The sequence below is a fragment of the Cyrtonyx montezumae genome, unplaced genomic scaffold (genome assembly GCF_038088225.1).
Source record: "Cyrtonyx montezumae isolate F1298 unplaced genomic scaffold, pur_monq_1.0 scaffold_32, whole genome shotgun sequence".
Taxonomy (NCBI): Eukaryota; Metazoa; Chordata; class Aves; order Galliformes; family Odontophoridae; genus Cyrtonyx; species Cyrtonyx montezumae.
In genome coordinates, this window is record NW_027072037.1 from 4,491,598 (window position 1) to 4,511,201 (window position 19,604).

Genomic DNA, 19,604 nt, shown 5'->3' on the forward strand with positions numbered 1-19,604 from the left:
ATGGCTTCATCTTTCATGAAGTCTTCTCTGAGACAGTCTGTTTCAGTTCACTTCATAAATAAAGCTGTCCAGGCACACTTGATGTACTTCTGCGTCCATCTCATTCATGCTTCTCATAAGCTGCACATCCATTTGGCTCCTTTTCCCCAGAAAACTGCACCTTGTTAGTGTGAAGCCCACTGGATGTTTCCTTTTTTGCTGAAGAGCACCTGAATAGTTTGACTGATGGTGCTTTGCACTGCTCATCAGGAATTGGAGGCTGTCCAATGGAGTTGCTGTGTTTAATATTGTTGCTAGCTGGTCTACACATTGTCCTGCACAGTAACAAATAGAGCTGATAGAGCAAACTCAAGTTAGAAGAACTTCTGTAACGCAGCAGACTTTTGCATGAAGATAGTGGGATGTTATGGTCTCACATCATGGTGAGGTCACGGGCAAAGGGTAAAAAATGCCTGAGGTGACCTGAAGGAATGACCAGGGGAAACAGGATGACTCCATAGTCAAGTGGAGGGAGTGAGAAGGTTGAATGAGAGCTAGGGCCAAAATGGAGCAGCAGCTGCAAAGCCTTGGTGGAAGGGTTTATGAAACCATGGCAGGAGGGCCAACTGTGAGAAGGTGCTGAATTTAATGATGAGCAAATGTCACAGACCTTGTGAGTGGCTGAAGGGTGTGCTAAGACAGATCAGTTAATGTCCAATTTGGAGAGATCTTGTGAGCTTACAATGTCTGTGTATGAAACACTCCAGAGCCAACAGCGGTTACAAAGGCCAACTGTGAATCGGTAAAAAAAGAAACCAACACCATTTATTCTTCACATATTGCATGACAAGCGTCTCTCATCACACTCCAAGTATAATTTATACCACTCGTGTAGAAATTCCAATTCAACAGCACGTAGAAAGAAAACCTAAATAGGTGTGACAGGGTTTCGGTGACATCCTGATCAGACACGGAGCCTCAGACCGCCGCCAAGGCCGACGAGCCAAGCGCTTAGTGCAGGAGGGACACAGCCCGGCGCTCGCCCGCCCGGTGGCACCGCTCTGCCGGCAGTTCTTTATTGCTGTAAGTCACCACAGGGATGGTTCCACGGGTACCGGTTTGCAAGGGACTGGGAAACACGGCGGGGAGGACTCGCACAGCCAGGCACAGCGGGCTGGGCCTCAGCAACAGTCCCAAGTGCGTCTTTTCCAGACGCAGTGACACGGATCTCCTCTCCCTCTGAGCATGAGTAGTGAGTTTGTTGATCATCTGCAAGACCGGTTTCCAGATATCAATGCCTCGTTGCTCTTCAGAGCAGATTCGGTTAGAGTAGACCTTCAGTATCTGTTTTTCTGTTCATCCCTTGCTTTCTGAACATCTTTAGATATTTTTCTCTGAGTTTATTCCTTTCTCTTCACTGTCTGTCTTGGGCAAGGTCTGCAATGTGCTTCTGGAGACATGAAGGAGAGAGGAAGAAATCATATTGTAACCACTCTGGCTTCCAATTGTTTGTCCTTAAATTGTCACATTTGGATTTTTTGTTTTAAATGTAGGGCTCCAAGCACTCACCTCTTTTGAGGTTTATTTGTTACCGTGTCATCTGGCAGCTCAACCCCGCTTGTCTCAGGGAGCAGGAAGCACAGCAGCCCCCCCAGCATAGTGACACTGCCATAGGTGGCCATGGGGATGGCATGGTGGTACTGCTCCAGGAGAAGGATGAGCGGGGCGATGATCCCTGCCACCCGCGCTGCCATCGAGCACAGCCCCACACCACTCTGCCTGTGGGAGCGAGGGGGAAGCAGAAGATGTAGGCTGGGCTCAGCCCTGCAGAAGACCGGTGCTACTCCATGAGGGGATGCACGGGGCAGTCATGGTGACTATGTCTTGGTGTCTACTTCCTGCCCCTTCACCACCCACACCCAGCGTGGAGTGCACATCCCTCTGTCCTCCCACCACCATGCAAAGCCATAATGTATGGGGGAACCTCACCTGACAATGGTGGGGAAGAGCTCTGCAGCATAGACATAGGAGGTGGAGAAGGAGGCACATGAGGCGAATTTGCCAACGACAGCCAGGACGGTGATTGCCACAGCCTGGTCTGAAGGGAAGAGAAGAGAACACTTCTGTCATGCCCACAGAGAAGGTTCAAGCAGGACCTTGGGTCTCTGCAGTTGGGCTTCTTGGAAAGAGTGGTAATGTGTTGAACAGGCTGCCCAGGGAGGTTTGAAGAAACATGGAGATGTGGCATGTGGTGTAAAACAGTCACAGGCATGGGTTGATGATTGGATCAGATGATCTTAGTGGTCTTTCCAACCTTTATGAAACTATGATTCAGTAGCTTGAAAGCATCTTGCAAAGCTACTTTAGTTGCATCACCAGCTTAACAGCAGGGGCAAAGGTTCATTGTGCAGGGAAAGTGTAGTTAGATAAGGGGAGGCAGGTTCTGAAAGATGATAAAAAGAGCTGCGGCTCTTCCTTGAGTTGGGAAGAGATTTTTACCTTCAGGGATGCCAACAATGATGAGACACATCAGGCCAGCCAGCAGCAGGAGAACAGCTTGGGTTTTTTTCCTCCCAAGCCATTTTAGCAGGTAAATGCAGGATAAGCGTCCTGGTAACTCCACTACTCCAAAAGCAACTTGTGTCAGATAGATGTCAAGACCAAAGCCTGTCACGTTAAGGCTCAAACCGTAGTAGACTAGACTACCCACAAACCTGAAATTCAGTGGAATAGAGTAAATAATCAGATGAGTTTCCATGGTTGTTTTTTTTTCTTAAAAATTGTAGGCTAGTTAGAAGACATGCAACCTATTGATTTGAATTTCCAGGAATCTGTGTTTTAATTCTGGTCAACACATGTGGCAATTTTGTAGGATGCAGTTCAATGTAATAAAGCACTATGGACACCAATATACTCAGCAATATGCAGGCTGTAACCAGAATTTCTGCAGGGACACAAAACTGGAATTACTCCACCTCTTCCCACAGCCCCCACAGTATCTAGAATAAACATCTCCCCATGACCAGACAAGGTGTGTCCAACCTGCAGAGAAAGGAGAGCAAATATATAAGCATGATGGGGATCTGGGCAATCTGATCTAGTACTTAACCTAACATCTGGCAACCGTGCCTGTGGCGGTGGTTAGAACCTGGTGATCCTTGAGGTCCCTTTCAAATCAAGCCACGCTATGATTCTGTGATTCCATGATGATTCACAGCTGCTCACAGGCATGGGTTGATGGTTGGACTTGATGATCTTTCCAACCTTAATGATTCTATGGTCCTGTGACCCCCAAAATCATTGATGAATTTATGATTGTGAGTAACCCTGTAGTCCTTCTTCTCTTCACATAGAAGTCAGGAAATGAGGAACCAAGGCATGACTTACCAGGCACACGACATGATTAAAGTCACCTTCAGGAGGTGCTTCTTCCGAAGGAGATCCAGAATACTTCCAGACTTGGTCTGGGCCTCACATTTCAGCTTCAACATTCAGAAAGACAGAGAGTCAGAGCAGACAAAGGAAACTCACTTTTCCCAGCAGAAGACACAGGACAACCCCAGCAGGGCACGTTTATGACCAAAGCTGTACTGGGAGGGATGGCAGCCCAGTAGGGCTGGGCTCTTGTGCCTGGGGACTGGGTGTCCTGAGCAGCAGGCTAGAATCAGAGGGATTCCTTGGGATGAACATTTTACTGGTGTGTGGTGCTGGGGTTGGGATGGTGGGTAACCACCTCTTTAGATATTTAGGCCTGGAAAATCAGAGCAGGGATCTCATGCTCAACCTCAACAGTCCTCACTGCAGAAAAGTAAGGGGAGGATTTTGATTTTGAAAGGAAGCTTTCTTTCTCCCACAGAGTACTCCAGAAATGCTGCAGACTGAGCCTCCGCAGAAGCTGTGCCTCCTCCCTGACCTTGTTTAATGTCAGCTTAAGCTATAATTAACCATCACCCACCATTAAATGGTTCCCCACGTACATGGAAAGCTCTTTACCCAGTGACACCAAATCTTCAACAGATCTTTTCTGAACTGGAAACCCCAGCTTCTTCCCAGGTCTTTATTTACTGGCTTAATCGTGCTGCCCCTGGGCTGCAAGCACAGAGGCAGGTCTCTGGGGTCTACAAGGCATGGCACTGCTGCTACCTGGTCGAGCAGTTCTGGAGGAATGGTGCGTTTGTTGATGGATGCTGCCTTCTTCAGGTACTTCTTAGCTTCTTCTATTTTGCCTTTTGTCACCAGCCAGCGAGCTGACTCTGGTAGCACCCTGCCAAGGAGATGAGAGCACAAAACTCCACTGAGACCTGCTGAGCTTCCTCACAGGTCGTCCCCCTGCCACCAGGTCCAGCAATGGGTGGGAGGTGTGATGGAGGGATCCAAACACAGCTTCAGCTCAGGTTTCCCAGGCCACTGAGGTCCTTGACAGAGGTCACAGTTGAGGACCTGAATGAAAGCAGCTGCTGCTCTCAGTGGTGCACATCTCAAGGAGATGTGCCGAGCTCTGTAGAAGCCCCCCCAGCATCTGTCATGTTTGCAAGGAGCTCACTGCCCACCTGACACTTACCAGAAGTAGAAGAAAAGGGCAAACATAGGAGCAGTTCCTGCAATTTGCAGCAACCTCCAGTTACGGATACCGTAACTCAAGCCAGCCAAGACCAGTTGTCCAAGGGCTAAAAAGCAGTGAGTTATAAGCACTGCCTTCGGTCGATGGGAGACATCAACCCATTCCGTAGCTGGAAAGAACAATGAAGATTCAGTGTCATCACTGTGAATGATTTCCATTTATTTAAGCAGTGTATCTCCCCTGGGGAAGAGCTCTACAGGAGTCTGGAGAACAGCAGTAGTAACTCCAGGACATTGTCAATGACATGTTTGAAATGGCCTCACACAATGGTGACACTGTGGGTGGCTCTGCATATTGCTGTCAAGGACTCACAGCATCGTCTGTGTTGGCTGTGCAGTCCATTTAATGGACCCCCCCCATAGCTTCCACACCTCTTTCTTTAGACCTCATTCTGGAGAATGGCTCATCTAGGTCATGTTTCTGGGAGAGGAGGACCTGGTCCATCACAGAGCCTTCCTTTGAGAGAGAGGCCTTTAAAATGTCCAGGGCTGTCTTTTATGTCCCTTTTTTTATTGCGACTTTGAGGGGCCTCATCAATCAACCTCACACCAAGGGCAGCCTACTCACCTAAGGGCAAGGTAGTAATCAGAATTCCTGACACAGCAGTTGCCATGATACATCTGAAGATCATGTATACAGTGAAATTGGGCAGAAAGGCAATTGCTAAACCGAACAGACTCTGGCCGAGCATGCTGATCAGAAGGACTGGCCGGCGGCCGATCCTGTGGAAGAAGAGGGAAGGTATAATTGGTATCTGAGGAGACCCCACAGGTATGGAGGGAATACCCAGACGAATACAGAGTGATTTGGGAACCGTGTGAACAAAGCTCCTTGACCCAGGAAGGAGCAGACTGGAAAAGGAGCCTCTCCACTTCTCGACAGATGTGGTGCCAGCAAAGGTTAAAGTTGCTTCCAAAGTACCACGCCCCTGGAAAGCCTCCACATCATGTTTGATGAGTGCAAGGAGGATCAGACTGAAACTGAAACATGCTGTAGTACTGGTTCAGCTCTGAAACGTTCTGTACCCAGACTGTGCCTTTCATGATCCCTGTGTGGCCCTAGGCTCCCAGGACCTGAGGATTTTGGCAAGGGTTACCGTAAGCAGAGCAGAGCCACAGAAAGGAAGCACAAGTGCTCTGGTTAACAGTTGAAGGTGCCCAAATAAATACAGGTCTCTGGAATCCTCGGGTAGCTGAGATGCCAATTAGGACTGGATTCATGGTTGCTAAACAACCCCCACCTCTGTAAGGCTGTATCTCCCATTAACTGTCAGATGTCTATGGACAACTGAGATGCTCTTGCTCAGGCAAGGGATTGAGTTCTGTGGAGAGGGTGTTTCTTAAGCCATCATTTATTAATGAATGCATGGGCATCCTGAAGTCTCAGTAAAGCTGTTTATGGGTGCCAGGCAGTAACTCTAGGCAGGTATTTGCGTCTCCTCACCTGTCACTGAGTGGTCCGAAGATGATAGATCCTATGAGAAGCCCCGCCATGAATACAGACTGGGAGATGTCACCCAGGTCCTTCCTGTCGCACACAAGGTCAAACTGGAGGAAGGAAAAACAGCTGCTTTTGCTCTTGACTGGTCCAAGTTTCTCAGGATGGGCAGCACTCTGGTCCCAGGTGGACACAGGAACTGTGTGCCCAGTTGGGCTCTTGCTATAGTCCCTGGGAGCAGAGATCCCACTCCTAAATGTATGAGTCTCTGTTGTGTATGTGAACTGCACAAGTTGAATATGGGACAGATCCATTGGGAACTCAAAGGTGCTTGAAGCAGTGGGACCAGCAGGACTTTTCAGCCTAGAAACATCAAAGGAACCTCCTGGCTGGGAGGTTATGCTTAAAGTAGGACCTTGGGACAGGAGTCTCAGCACCTTGTTTCCCTGGCTGCAGGGGCAGGACAGGCTGGGGAGGGAGGGAGGGAGGGAGGAAGGAAGACTGGAGATCAGCAGAGAACTCAGAGAAAGGTTCATGTGAGAAGGTGTTGGAGCTGGGAGCAAAGAAAAAGGAAGGGAGAAAATGAGGAAGAGTGAACAGAGGTTCAGATAGGGAGAAGTTGGGGATGTCAGTAAGCAGAGCCATTGCTCATCTTCATGGCCTGAAGATCATCTTGCCCAAGCCCTGAAGTCTCTGAAGACCCCAGTAAACTCAATGACAAGTAAAGCTCTTGGAAGGTAAATGTCTTTCAGGGGGACAGGGATGTAAGGAGAATCACACAGAAGGATAGCAAAAACTGTGTCAGGGAGACAGAAAAGATCCCTCCAGGAAAATACATTGCCAGTTACCTGGATGCTGAAAAGAAGACCTGTGTTGAGCACTGTGGCTTCTTCTTCAACCAACCTACATTGTGAGATGCTCCCATCCCATCCCATCCCATCCCATCCCATCCCATCCCATCCCATCCCATCCCATCCCATCCCATCCCATCCCATCCCATCCCATCCCATCCCATCCCCCCACATCCCCAGAGCATCACAAGGAGGTACAGACCTCGGTGAGCAGGGACGGCTGCTGTGCTGTGGGGTACACCCAGCCATTGCTGCACTTCTCCGTGGTGTTCAGGCCGTACGCCACGATGGAGTCCAGGTCCCAGTCCACGGGGGAGTACATGGAGCACTGCTCGTACTCACCATCCGCGTCCCGGGGCAGGGTGAGGTTCAGCTGCTCTTCCTCAGTCAGGTTGGGGCCGACAGCGCGGATCCAGTCCGTGTTGCAGTAATGAGGCACATCCACAACCATGAACACTTGGCCAACCATTTGGAAAGGATTAAGAAGTAGTGGGAGAGAGAGCAACAGCACCAGCAGTTTCTGATAGAGGCAAAACTCCCCCAGAGCACTTAACAAATCCCTGAACTCAACCATGGTGACTGCCTCTATGGCCAGGCTACTGTGGAGCCTGTCACTTATAGTACAATATTAATGTTTAAACTGTATGGGCACTAAACACCTAATCAGATGTGATAAAATAAGCACTTCAACCAGAGTGTTCCCCCACTAAAATGATATACAGGAGTCCTCCGGGATGCACTTTGTCACCAGCCATTTGGGTTGGGTTATGTGTCAAGGTTTTGGCAGCGGGAGGGGCTGTGGGGTGCCCTCTGTGAGCAGAGCCAAGGGGGAAAGTGGTTTTAGTTTGCTTTTAATTCACACTGCTGTAGTTGCAACAGGCAATAATTCATATTGTTCTCCCAACACTAGGTCTGTTTTGCCTGTGAAGGTGGTTGGTGTGTGACCTCCCTGTCCCACAGGGACACCCACTGGGTGCCGTTTACCAAATCTACTGCTCTCACTAATGGCTTCATGGTTAGGTAACCCATCCTGATGCCAGGAAAGAGAAGCAGAAAAGCTTTCTTTGTACTTCAGACCATGAAATATGGCTGGTCAGCATGTCGGCTCGATGTTGACAGCTGTGTCCTAAGCTGTCAGTTTTCATTAGTTCCAGGTAGAACCCCTGGTCAGTCATGTAACTAAATCTAAACTACAGCATTTTGGAGATCATCCAGAAATAAATTTGACTGAGTGAGTATCTGTAAGAAAAACTATGGACTCGTTACACAGTCATACAGAGCACACAGAATTTGGGGATAAGCATGGCTGTGCCTGAAGTTCTGATGTCACTTGCAAAAGAGATTGACCTGATTTCTGCTGTGCAGCTCAGCTATTTCCCGGGCAGTCTCTCTGAGTGGTTTGTGTCTTTATTCCTGGAAACTGGAAACTTGGATTGCCCTCAGTGTATGAAATGTAGTGTGTGATTTGGCAAAGGTCTCTTGGCTGCTCCAGAGGTTCCTTTTAGCCAAAATCTGTGACTGCTATGTTGTGGGATGACTTGGCCAAGGAGATCTTCCATTGTGGAGGCGTTCTGAACTTATCCTGCATGACCAGCTGAAACCTCTGAGCTTTCCCTGTCGTGCAAGGCTCATGGTCTTTGTTTCCATCCCTCATCCATCAGCATCTCCTGTGGCAAAGAGGTCAGATTTCAGCTATAGAATCTCCCAGTGAGTGGCTCAGACATAACTGCAGCCTCATGTGCTAAAGCAGACATGACTTCTTGAGGCTGCTCCTCATAATGTCACCAGCTAGGCTTTTCTGATGACCTGGGCAAGCTTTGCTGCCCTCTTGTAAACTCTGTCATCATGAGGTGACACTTTTCATAGAAAGAGATTGTTCTCGTGACCATCTTCATCTTGCAAGGAGATGTGGGGCTGAATGGGTCATAGAATCACACCATAGAATGACTTGGTTTGGAATGGATCTTAAAGATCATCTATCTCCCACCCCCTGCCATGGGATGGTTACTGCACCAAGGGCCCCATCCAACCTGGCCTTGGGCACTGCCAGGGATGTGGCATCCTCAGCTCTCCAGGCAGTCTGTGCCACCCTCTGAGTGGAATTTTTTCCCTTAAATGTCATCTGAATGTCCCTTTTTTTAGTTTAAACCACTTTCCCTTGTCCTATTACGATCAGACCACGTAAAGAGTCAGTCTCCCTCCTGATTATAAGCTGCTTTCAAGTACTGGAAGGTTGCAGTGAGGTCTCCCAGATCCTTCTCCAGGCTGAACAAGCCCAGCTGCCTCCAACTTTGTCCCAGGGCACTTGCCCATCCCAATTTCAGCATCTAATGCAGCTCTCAGGGATATCTCACTTTTCCTTGGACTCAATGATGTCTCTCTGCATTAGCAATGACATCCTGCTTTTCAGCAGATGCAGTCATTAAGCAATTTTATTCCATCAACAGATCTGACAGAGCCAGTGTATATTTCATCACTGTCATGGCAGGGATATATATATATATGTGCATACACAAATATTTTTGCATCTTTATCCTTTTTTTTTTTTAAACAAACACAATTAACAGAAGTGAAATGATATACCACATATAGTCATTGAATCATTCAATCATTAAGGTTGCAAAGACCCCTAAGACCATCTAGTCCAGTCATCAACCCATGCCTGTGACCACAATAGACCATGTACATGAACCTTTTCATAATCCACGTGTTCTTGTTTTGGCATTCTAAGGTTTCTGATGAACTTGTTTATCATTAATGTAATTGCTAACTCCTGTAGCATTCATGCTATGGCAGCAAATGGCATCTAGGGGAAGGTTGAGATGAAAGCACATAGGGATGGCAGAGGTAGCGATGCCACAATGGGTTCCCTCTCCTCCTCTGCCTTCAGGCTGCGTGACTTTGGCAAGGTCATTTTGCTTATCTTTACTTATCATCATAAAATGAGGATAACAATGTTAACCTCCCATGTTGAGTTATTTTGCAGTCTGAATAAGGGAAAATGACATGAGGGAGTGAGATATTGTTATCAAAGAGTGCAGATAAGGCATCTATTTGGCTCTAAATGTCTAAATATAGTTGTCTCTATGTGAAATAGACATCTAAGGTTGCACTGTAATCAGAGGAGATCAATCAATAAACTTGGTGGAGTTCTGAGGGCTGTAAGCCTTCTGAATGCAGTTGTTCATTGTGAACAGAATCCCCCTCCAAACCACACTGACAGTACGTACTAAAACTCCTGTAACTCTGGGAGGGCTTAGATATCTGATTTATGTTGAAGCACTACTATTGCAAACACCTAAACCCAATTTGGAGCCGAATCTCCATCCCGCTCTCCTTAGCTCTGCCCATTGTGTTTTCTTCTTGCACTTGCAGCCAAGGATTCAGTTCCTTCCTGATAATGGCTTTCTCTTCTCAGGAGTTTCAAGATCTTGCTGGGCTCATTGCTCATTGCTGTAGACAGCGGCCATGCAGTCATCCTCAGAGGAAGCCCGAGGTGCTGCTCTCACTGCAGAAGTTACTCTCACTGCAGAAGTTACTCTCTCCTTTCATGTTTCTCACAGTGAAGCCAGATTTGTGATGTTCTTTTTCTGGGAACTGAGCACTGATCTGCTATGATGAAGATGGAGATCTTAAATTTAGCTCCTTAAGCCACTAATAAATCAGCCAATGCACAACTGAATTCACCTTGTGCCAGAGTGGTGGCAGATTTCTAAGCCCTTCTTCCTTCTTTTTCCCCAACTATATAAAGAACTCCTGATTTAAAAGGTCATCACTGAACACATTTAGGTCTGCAGAGGAGAGATTTTCATGAGCTTCTTCAGCTTCTGATATTTCTCTGCTCCTCTCTGTTTTTGCAGGAGTATCCTGGCCAGTTCGATCCGAAGCATCATTCAATGGATCAAAGAGATTCTGATGAGAGCTTTCAGAAGCATGGCTGGTGAACAAGTACCATGGGGGAACGCTGCCTTCCTGCATGGGGAGATGTTTGTTTGTTGAGCCTTCAGCACTAGGACCCAATCCAAATGCACCTTCAGCTGCTCCTGGAGCGTGGTACTGTGGATCAAAGTGCTGCAGTGGTGCACAGCTCTGATTCCTTTCTGGATCTCTAGTAACAATCTCATCCCATCCAGCAGGGAACAGATTGTAGGTGTCCCATGATACCAGAGGGGCATTTGTTTCTGCTAGGATTTCCTGATGCAATTTGGAGGGATTTGGATCAAAGCAAGGTGGAGTTCCTGTCTGTGGATTTTGCAAGTATAAATTTGGGGTCACTGTCATGGGAAAATCTTGTCTTTCGCTTTCTACAGATAAGAAAACATTACTGTCCTCCAGAAGATCCATGTTGTTTAACTGAAGCTCAGCTTCCTTATGTAACTTCCCTAAATTACTTGATGAAGAAAAAATCCCATCCTCCATCACTGTGTTCTGGACATCCAAACTCAGTGAGTTCTGACTTCCTGGTGGATGACCAACATGTGTATTTCTGTCCTGAATGAGACTTTTTTTGCTGTAATCAACTGCAGACATAAGTTCTGGGGGCGGATGGAAAGGGTTTCTTCCTCCTTCAAAGCTGATTGCATCTTCTTTCTGATCTTCCTGTGCTGGCAAGAGAGATGGATGCCTGTCCTGTGGCTGCTGAACCTGTCTGCCTACAGCTGGTTGGTCGTGAGAGTCGAGTTTAGTTCTCTGATGTTTATCATCACCTGAAAAGCTTGTACCAGGAGCTGACAACAGGATATCGGTCTCCTTGGCCTCAGTGGTGTCTGAGCAGTCTCCAGAACTCTCCTGTGTATCTTCAGGGATGACCTCTGTCTTCCCTGGCTGCGGTGGCTGGTCATTCTCGGATGCCTTTTGTTTTTCTTGGCTGGAGGAGCTGAGGAGGCCCTGGAGCTTTTCCTGCTTGTCTTCATTATTTGTTTGTTCTGAGGACCCTGCAGGGATTTCTTGTTGATTCTGTTTCTTTGCTGAGGAGTGCCCAAACAAAGTGACAAGGGCTGACTGGGGCTTGGTGGGTTTCTTTTGGGTTGTTTCCCTCTTGTGAGTGCTGCTTTTGTCTTCAGAACCAAAAAATGTAGTGAAGGGTATTTTCCCAAACCTGAAACCTTTACCCAGCTCATCTGTCCTGGCTTGACTACTTCTGGTCCCTTTGCCTTGGTCACTGGGTCTTAATGTATCCACATCACTTCCCTCTGAGTGTTTCAGATCCATTTTTCCTTGGCCCACTGGATGGTCTCCGTATTTGCCTGAGGACACACTTGGTTTGGAAAAGTCTAATTTCTCAATTGGTTGCTCAAAAATGGGAAAGATGTTTCCACTAAGATCTTCATTTGGATCCTTTGGTTTGGGGTTGTTGACTTCATCGTGTGAGTGCTGGGTGGCATAGGTCCCTTTCAAAGGCATGTCTACTGATACTGGAAAATCCTTGTCGGGTGATTTTACATCATATACTAAAATACTGCTGTGTGGGTTAGTTGCCAGTTGACCATATGTGGCCTGAGGTTCTGTTTCTTGTAGATGGGGCATATTGTGGTCATCTGTCATTTCTGGAAAACCAAGTGTAGAGATGCTGTTCTTTTCTGGTTTGTTGTCCTGAGATGTGTGATCAGGACTGGGTTCTTCCAGAAACCCTGATAGATTTATTTCTTTTGCTTTGTCTGTCTTCTCAAATTCAGCCCCTGTGCTCTCTTCCCCAGGTGAATGACTTACACTGGATGGCTGAATGTTCTCCTCCAGAATGACTGGTGTCTGCTTCCTAGGGAGCTCATCAACATTTGTCTTTGATGCCTCACTCACCAGCTCAGCTATCTCAGGGGATGTACTCAGTCCTCCTGGCTCTGGGGAGCTGGGTGCTGCACTGGGGGTACCTGGCACAACAGGGATGTGGGGGGCTCGGTGTTTAGCTTTGGGTTTGGGGGGGTCAACAGCCTCATCTCTATATTTTTGCTTCATATTTGTATTGTTTCTGGTTTCAGGCTTTTCTGGCACACATGAAGGCAGTGAGTTGTTCACTCCCTCTCCAAAATGATGCTTGTTTCCTGCAATGGCAACAGTCCATTCAGGTTTGTCATCAGTCACTGCAGACCTTGTTTCTCCTTCACTGGGTGTGCTGGGTGAGAAGGACCCACAGACTTCATTTTTCTTCACTGGGGGTTCTGTTGTGGGCAGGACACAGCCCCCTTTGGCCCCCAGGTACATCCAGTTGGTGGCTTTAGTGCCTCGAGATGCAGCCTGGCAGAAACTGAGCAAACCACGAGGCAGAGGTTTAGCAGGCTCCAGGAGCACAGGGGAGGAGGCTGAAGCTGACCCTCCTTTCAGCTGGAGCTTGCCCTGCTGGAATGCAGCGACTTGCTGGGACACCCGGACCCCTCTCTTACCATTGCCTACGTCCCCATCCCCAGGTGCCAGTGGCTTCACACCATCTCTCTGTTCTCTAGGCTTAGGCCTGGAGTAGACTTGCTCTCTTTTCTTAGCATAGGTGGCACCAGGTAGGAAGCTTCCCTCCTTCACAGCTGCCTCTGTAGCTGTTTTTCTCTCCCGACCCATGAGCACCATCCCGTCCACCTCATTGCCTGCAGCCTGGCAGCTCTGCCAGCTCAGTGTGGGCTTTTTCCAGGAACATGCTCCCTTTTCATCTTTTCCATCTACAGCCAACAAGACTACTTCTGAAGGTGGCCAGCTCTTTCTGAGCTTGTTCCCTACGAGCACAGGCCTGCTGTTCAGCTCTTGCCTTTGCTCAGCCAGCTGCAAGCTGCATGGCACATTGAAGGATGTGGGTTTCTTTCTTTCTTTGGTCTTATTTTCAGCCCTGCTATACCATTCCAGGGGCTGTAGTCCTTTGCCCACCACTGCTGCTCGTTGCACTGGATCATCCCTTGGTTGTTGCTCCAGCCTTTCTCTCTCCTTTGTGCTTTTGGCTCCAGCCACCTGCTTGTAGTGAACTTGGCAGTAGAACACTCCGTGGAGGATGGCATAATTGTGCAAGCTGGAAGACACACATGGGCATAGCTGTTAGAGGTTGTTAGGGAGGGAAGGATTAACATCAAAGCTGTCTTTCAGTGGAAACTGATGGGGAAAAAGGAGGTCTGAGGAATGGAGCCTTTCAAAAGCACTGTCTGTTTGCTGAGGATATGTGATTTTTTCTTTCAAAACCTAAAAACACGTGAAGAATTATGTATTTCCTTCAATACCCCTGGGAACTATAGGCCATGGTTATGTGAGATCTCTGTATGTGCCAGGCTTCAAACCAGAACTTCATCTTTCTCTTGGTATAGACAGCATTGCCCAGAATAGTCAGAGGCTGAGAATAATAGATAGTTAGATAAGTTGTAACAGGAAGGTTAAAGGCAGGACTTCATTGCTGTGTTTGTCTTGTGGGAGGTTATAGAGAAGACTGTCTTGGGTTGTTCTTGGAGGTGTGGAGAATAAGAGGCAATAAGAACAAGTTGTAAACTTGGGAAATCATGATTAGATATAGGAAAAAAAACATTTTTGCTGCTGATCAGGTCTTGAAAGAGAGGCCCTTACTGGAAGGCTATGGAATCTCTGACCTTGGAACAATACACACCTCTCCTGGATGAGGTCCTGAGCAACATTCCTCCCTGGACCTGCAAGGGGCTGGGTGGAGGCTCCCAAGTTTCTTTCCAACCTACTCAACTCTATGAACATATGAGGCACTCAGACTTACTCTGATAATCGAAATCCAGATCAGCATTTCTAAATTTAAATTATTTCATGTTTTTCATCTCACCTTTATAACACCATAGAGATTCCTGATCTGCAGGTGTCTAACAGTCTTTAGACTCTAGGAATGTAAGAGCAAACTGTATCAGAGACATCATCTGCCCTTCCTTGTTACCTTGAGCCTATTCTGTTTGAATGACCACTGGGCCATTCTGAGGGAAACTACTTGGACTTGCCTTGAAAACAAATGGATCTGGGGGCCTACCACTCACCTCAGTTTCTTCCCACAGACTTTGCAGCAGAAGCATGAGTGGTGTAAACAGACTTTGTCTGTGAAAACACGCTCCATAGAGTAGACAGGCTGGAGGCATGAGGCACACACCTCTTTCACCATGGGCTGAAGAAGAAGGAGAAATTGAAGTAAAAAAACTGAGAATCGTGACCGCTGGAAATAGGTGTGCAAGCTGATTTGCAGAATCTGCTGCTTGTGTTGATGTTTTTTAGAGATTTGTTGGGAGAGTTCAGACTTTTAGCTCATCTAATTCACTTGTAATCTTGGATAGGTCAAGATACAAAATACAGGACATCCTTGGAACCCTCATGAGAGAAGTAATTAATTTGATCAAGAGCAAATGGCATGCTCAGCTAAGTCATTTAAAAGCCTCCAGTGAGCTAAGAAATATAGTTCAGAGGCTCTGACTAGAAAGTCTGGATGGGCAGCTCCTAAAATCAATATACAATATCTAGCTGCTCACATGAACAGCACAGTCCTGAAAAGGTCACATGTGCTAAAGCTTCAACTGCTTGATAAACCTAGTGGTTTACTCCACTACTTGTACTCATATTTTTTGTCATGATCCGACGGTTCAAACACAACTCTATGTGAAAAGCCCAAGGTGTTTCTCTGGAAAGCATTGACAGCATCAGCTATTTTTTATTAATGGAAGGAGAAAGTGAATAAAGAAGCTTGGAAATCAGCCCATCTGCAAGAATAGCTCCAGGCTGCCTGCATGGCCAGGGGCTGCTGGCAGCAATGTAGGTATCTCCGTGGGGTGAATTTTGCTGTGGTGTGAAGCAAACACTCAGAAATCCATCCAATTTCATTTGTAACTCTAATTAGGTCGGTGCTCCAGATAGAGATACTACCTCATACAAGGCTTTCTCTGCCTTTTCCTTGTGTCTGTTTTGCCACAGTTTGATTTCATAGGGTTTTACTGGTGTTCTCTTATCCCTTTGGCTTTCTGTTCAACGTGTACTCATCCTGAGTTTCTGCATCGTTGGCTCAGAGAACATACAAGTTTAATTTGGGCTGTTACATGATATGGGCAGATGGCTAGATTTTAGACTTGAGCAGAGGAAGCTTGAAAGATGTTTCTGCATCAGAAATATATGGTGTCTCTCAAGAGATGACTTGACAAGGGAGCTGGAACCTTTTATTTGCAGCAGCCACCTGGTGTGTTCTTACAAATAGTTTAATTACCTTTTTTTGGTTGTTGTTTTTTTTGAAGCTGGGCATCTTTGGCATGGATGTTGGCTAACTAGAGGAAATGAGCAGGCTGTTTGGCAAAGAATAATGAAAGGTGATGAGCAGTTGCATGAACACAGCAATCATTTGTGATAATGGAGCAAAATGCCAATCCTGGCCATATGAAATCTGTCATTGGATTGACTTTGTATTCACCTGCTTTGATGTATTTTGTGGTGTAGATCATGGTTACCTCTTGGTACTCTTGCAGACATTATCTTTGAAAGTGATAACCTCTCAGACAACACAAAGTTTTTATTTCTGCAGAGAATAGAGAAACTACTGATGTGATTCTGCTGTTTAAGAAAAATGCTTTCCTTTAATCGTCCCCAAGGAAGGAAACAGCTGTTTAGCAAACAAAAAATATCTCTCTACTCTTTTTTTTGTGAAATGAATGTATGTGCTCCTGGAGTGAGTTCCAAGTGTGGGGTAATCTTTTATAGGGGATGTGGGCTCTATCTTTTATAGGGGAGGCTCCAGGGTGTATGTTAAGTGCTCACTCTCATGGCGCATGACAAATAGATTTAGTCTTCAGAGGTATTTTTACCAGCACTGGGAATAAGCATTGCTGATGTTGTAGAAGACAGAGAGGTGATTAGCAGCCATTAAATGTCACTGTGGGCAAGAAAATTATCTTAAGACTTCTTTGAAAACGTTTATAGAGTGTTGCTGGAAGGCTCCTTCAGTGCACTGCTGATTACTGCCGTGCTAAAGGTTGCAGCTGGCATATGCTTTATCATCTGCTGTTTGCTTGTTTGCTTTCTGGGTGCATAAAACTTTTTATGGTAGGGAAAATCAGCCTGAAAATGCTTGTGTTATCAATGGATGGAGAAGGTGGCGAGTTCAAAGCTTTTGTACCTAAGATTAAGCATCTTTACAGGGATATGTGACTGAAATAGATCTGGGACAGGTCGTACTTCAAATGTAGCACGTTTCATGGTTACTGCTTCAGGAGAACTGGATCTGCAGCTGAATTTCTCCTGTGACCACTAGAAGAGGTATAGTCAAGGTGAGATCATCTGTCCCCTGTCCACTGGTACAAATAGTTTTCCCGGCCAATTTGCTCTTGAAAATATCTGCATAACACTGTGTGAGAATGCAGTGATTCACTAGGATAAAGAATGGTGAAAGCATCCTGTCTTGTGTCCAAAGATCCTAGAAAACTATGACAACTCATTTGGGATTTGGAAGTTTGTATGTACTCTACTTGTTTATTATTACAAGGTCTGAAGAAGGGAGCTTGCAAGGTTCAGCTTGTACTTGAGTTTCAAATCACTGCATATGTTTTTTCTCCAAATCTTTCAGCACTTTGGGAGCCATGTATGATACTGAGATAACGCAGCATCTGTCTCCTCATGATATCCTGGCTAATGGAAATACCATGAAAGAAACACATCCCAAATGAGCTTTGCCTCCTGAGTTAAATGGCTCATTGAGACATTTAGAAACACTGTAAAACCCAAAGTACAAACAGTAAGATCACTATTTTTAAGCACTGGCAGTGAAGGATATTTGGGTTTATCCGAGTTCCTGCGGAATCACTTTCGTTGCCCAAGAAACCTGTTTGCAGCTTAGTAAAACTGTTCTAAAAAGAGATGACACCAACCTGGTGCTGGCATCCTGAAGCAAGCTAAGGCTGGAAACAAACAAGTATAAGAAGTGTTGGAAAAAAATTGAAGAGGACCCATGAATTGCTGATTCTCTAAAATTGATCCTACTAAAACAACTGAAAAAGTCTAAGCAGTTATTTCTTCTGGTTTCCCAAAACCAGATACATTCAGTTTATGCTGATCTGCTCTTTTACCTCAAGCTTTGGTGTATTCTTTAGTGGTACTGAAAACCACATTTTTAGTTTTCTTTCAGTATATGCTACTTCCCAGCTTTTGGGGTCCTAGAAGTATATCAGAATGCTCTGGGTTGTATGCCTGCATTCTTGGAGTAAAGCAGAAATTCTACAACTTTTTTCTTTATTTTTTCTCAGAAACATTTGTGTGGGCCAAGAATTTTTTGACAAAACTACCAGGAATGTGTCAGGAATATGTCATCAGCTACTTCCACTCAAGGTTTATTGCTCTTAGACCCAGACTCTATGAGAATGATGATGGATCTTCTCTATTTCCTTCAGTTACCAATGCCAAAACAAAAACAGAGAGGTGTTATTTATTCATACAATGTTTTCCATGATTTTCAACTTAGTAAAAAACCTCAGGGGAGGTTGAAGGGGCCCTGTGTTGTTTAGATTTAATCTACCTACCTGGTCCATGACACCTTGAGCAAGATATTGCATGGTGTGAGATAATAACTGCTATTTAAAAACATAACTATGAACTGAGTGATATGAAGTAGTACACTCTGAAACTGTTGAGTCATCAAGTGTGAGAAAGCACTTCTTGGGGCGTACATCCTACCCAAGTCTCAACTTTATGCTCCTGGATGGGGTGATGTGTATTGTATTGTACTCAGCTCAGTTTTCAGACGTACGGGCTCAGCTTGCCACAGAGCTGATAATCCACCCACACTGAAAAGAAGACATAGACTGAATCACTCAAATGGTTTAGAATGCCCTCACTGTGTGGTATGACTGGTTCATTTCACCAGTTCATTTCAAGGGACTTCAAAAAGAAACAAGCACTCAACGAAAGAAAGTCAACCAGATCAAAGTATTTTTAGAGGTAATGTTTACCTTCAGAATGCAGCAATAAAAGTTAAAAAAAAAAAGCCACAAAAAAATCTAAAATCATGAATTGAGAATGTACAAAACAAAGTCATAATAAAAAGAAAATTGCTTTACAAGGTTGCAAAATGAACTTAAACAGTAAACAGGTATGAAAGCGTGGAAAATCTAAAATAAGTGTTTTTTGGTATATATCGAATAATAAATTACAATTCTGAAAATAAAGGAAAGCAACAACCATTCTGTCTCATCGGGAGCATCTTTCTTTGAATCTTGCTCTGGAGAAACAGCACTGATAATAGCTTTGGGGTTCGATGTAACCATGTTCAACAGCATCAGGTATTTCTAGGAAACATATTCTGCTCAATACCTCCCCCACCAATAACAGTGTCCACCATTGGAACTTCTTAATGTACTGCCTAAGCAAAAACCCATCCAACCCACCCATCAATGTCAGTATGCATACGTATGCATATTCGTGTGTTTACACTGCCCTCCCTGGCAATTCTGTACTGAAATTAGATAAAGAAGATAATAACAAAGTGTTTGTTTGCTGGTGACCAAATTTATCGCTTCTTGAACTGATTCTATCTATCCTTTCTTGTCAGTTAGTTCCGAGAAGCCTAATTGTAGCCCTTCCATGCCCCAAATAATACTGTTGGGGAAGAAGCTGCCCAAGATGCCCATGGATGGATGTTTCCCTTGTGCCTCTGGCAGTGTCAAGGCTCTGGGTTGTGGTGCAGCACCATGTCTGTTGGGTTGTTCAGGTGAGGGCTGTTGTTCCCCTCCTGAGGCAGACTGCTTTTGTCCTGTCTTTATGAGAACACCAAGTCT

The 19,604-nt window shown here is 45.8% G+C and overlaps 1 protein-coding gene across 1 annotated transcript; it reads right to left on the reverse strand.

Annotated features, from left to right (window-relative positions):
- Positions 1–983: 983 nt before the first annotated feature.
- Positions 984–7,489, reverse strand: LOC136053861 (solute carrier family 22 member 13-like). The gene is made up of 10 exons (XM_065744814.1): positions 7,091–7,489; positions 6,044–6,147; positions 5,168–5,322; positions 4,541–4,709; positions 4,123–4,243; positions 3,367–3,461; positions 2,479–2,693; positions 1,969–2,077; positions 1,549–1,758; positions 984–1,429 (listed from the first exon to the last, which is right to left on the reverse strand). The coding sequence occupies exons 1-10, from the start codon at positions 7,460–7,462 to the stop codon at positions 1,360–1,362; spliced, it is 1,620 nt and encodes a 539-aa protein (XP_065600886.1). The 5' UTR covers positions 7,463–7,489; the 3' UTR covers positions 984–1,359.
- Between the last annotated feature and the right edge of the window lie 12,115 nt (positions 7,490–19,604).

Bases quoted from the DNA above. Each gene is read 5' to 3' on its own strand.
- LOC136053861 (XM_065744814.1), bottom strand. From the start codon at position 7,462: ATGGTTGAGTTCAGGGATTTGTTAAGTGCTCTGGGGGAGTTTTGCCTC. The intron at 4,710-5,167 runs GTGAGTAGGCTG...TGTTCTTTCCAG, and splicing joins GATTACTACCTTGCCCTTAG to CTACGGAATGGGTTGATGTC. The intron at 3,462-4,122 runs GTAGCAGCAGTG...TGAATGTTGAAG, and splicing joins CTCCAGAACTGCTCGACCAG to CTGAAATGTGAGGCCCAGAC.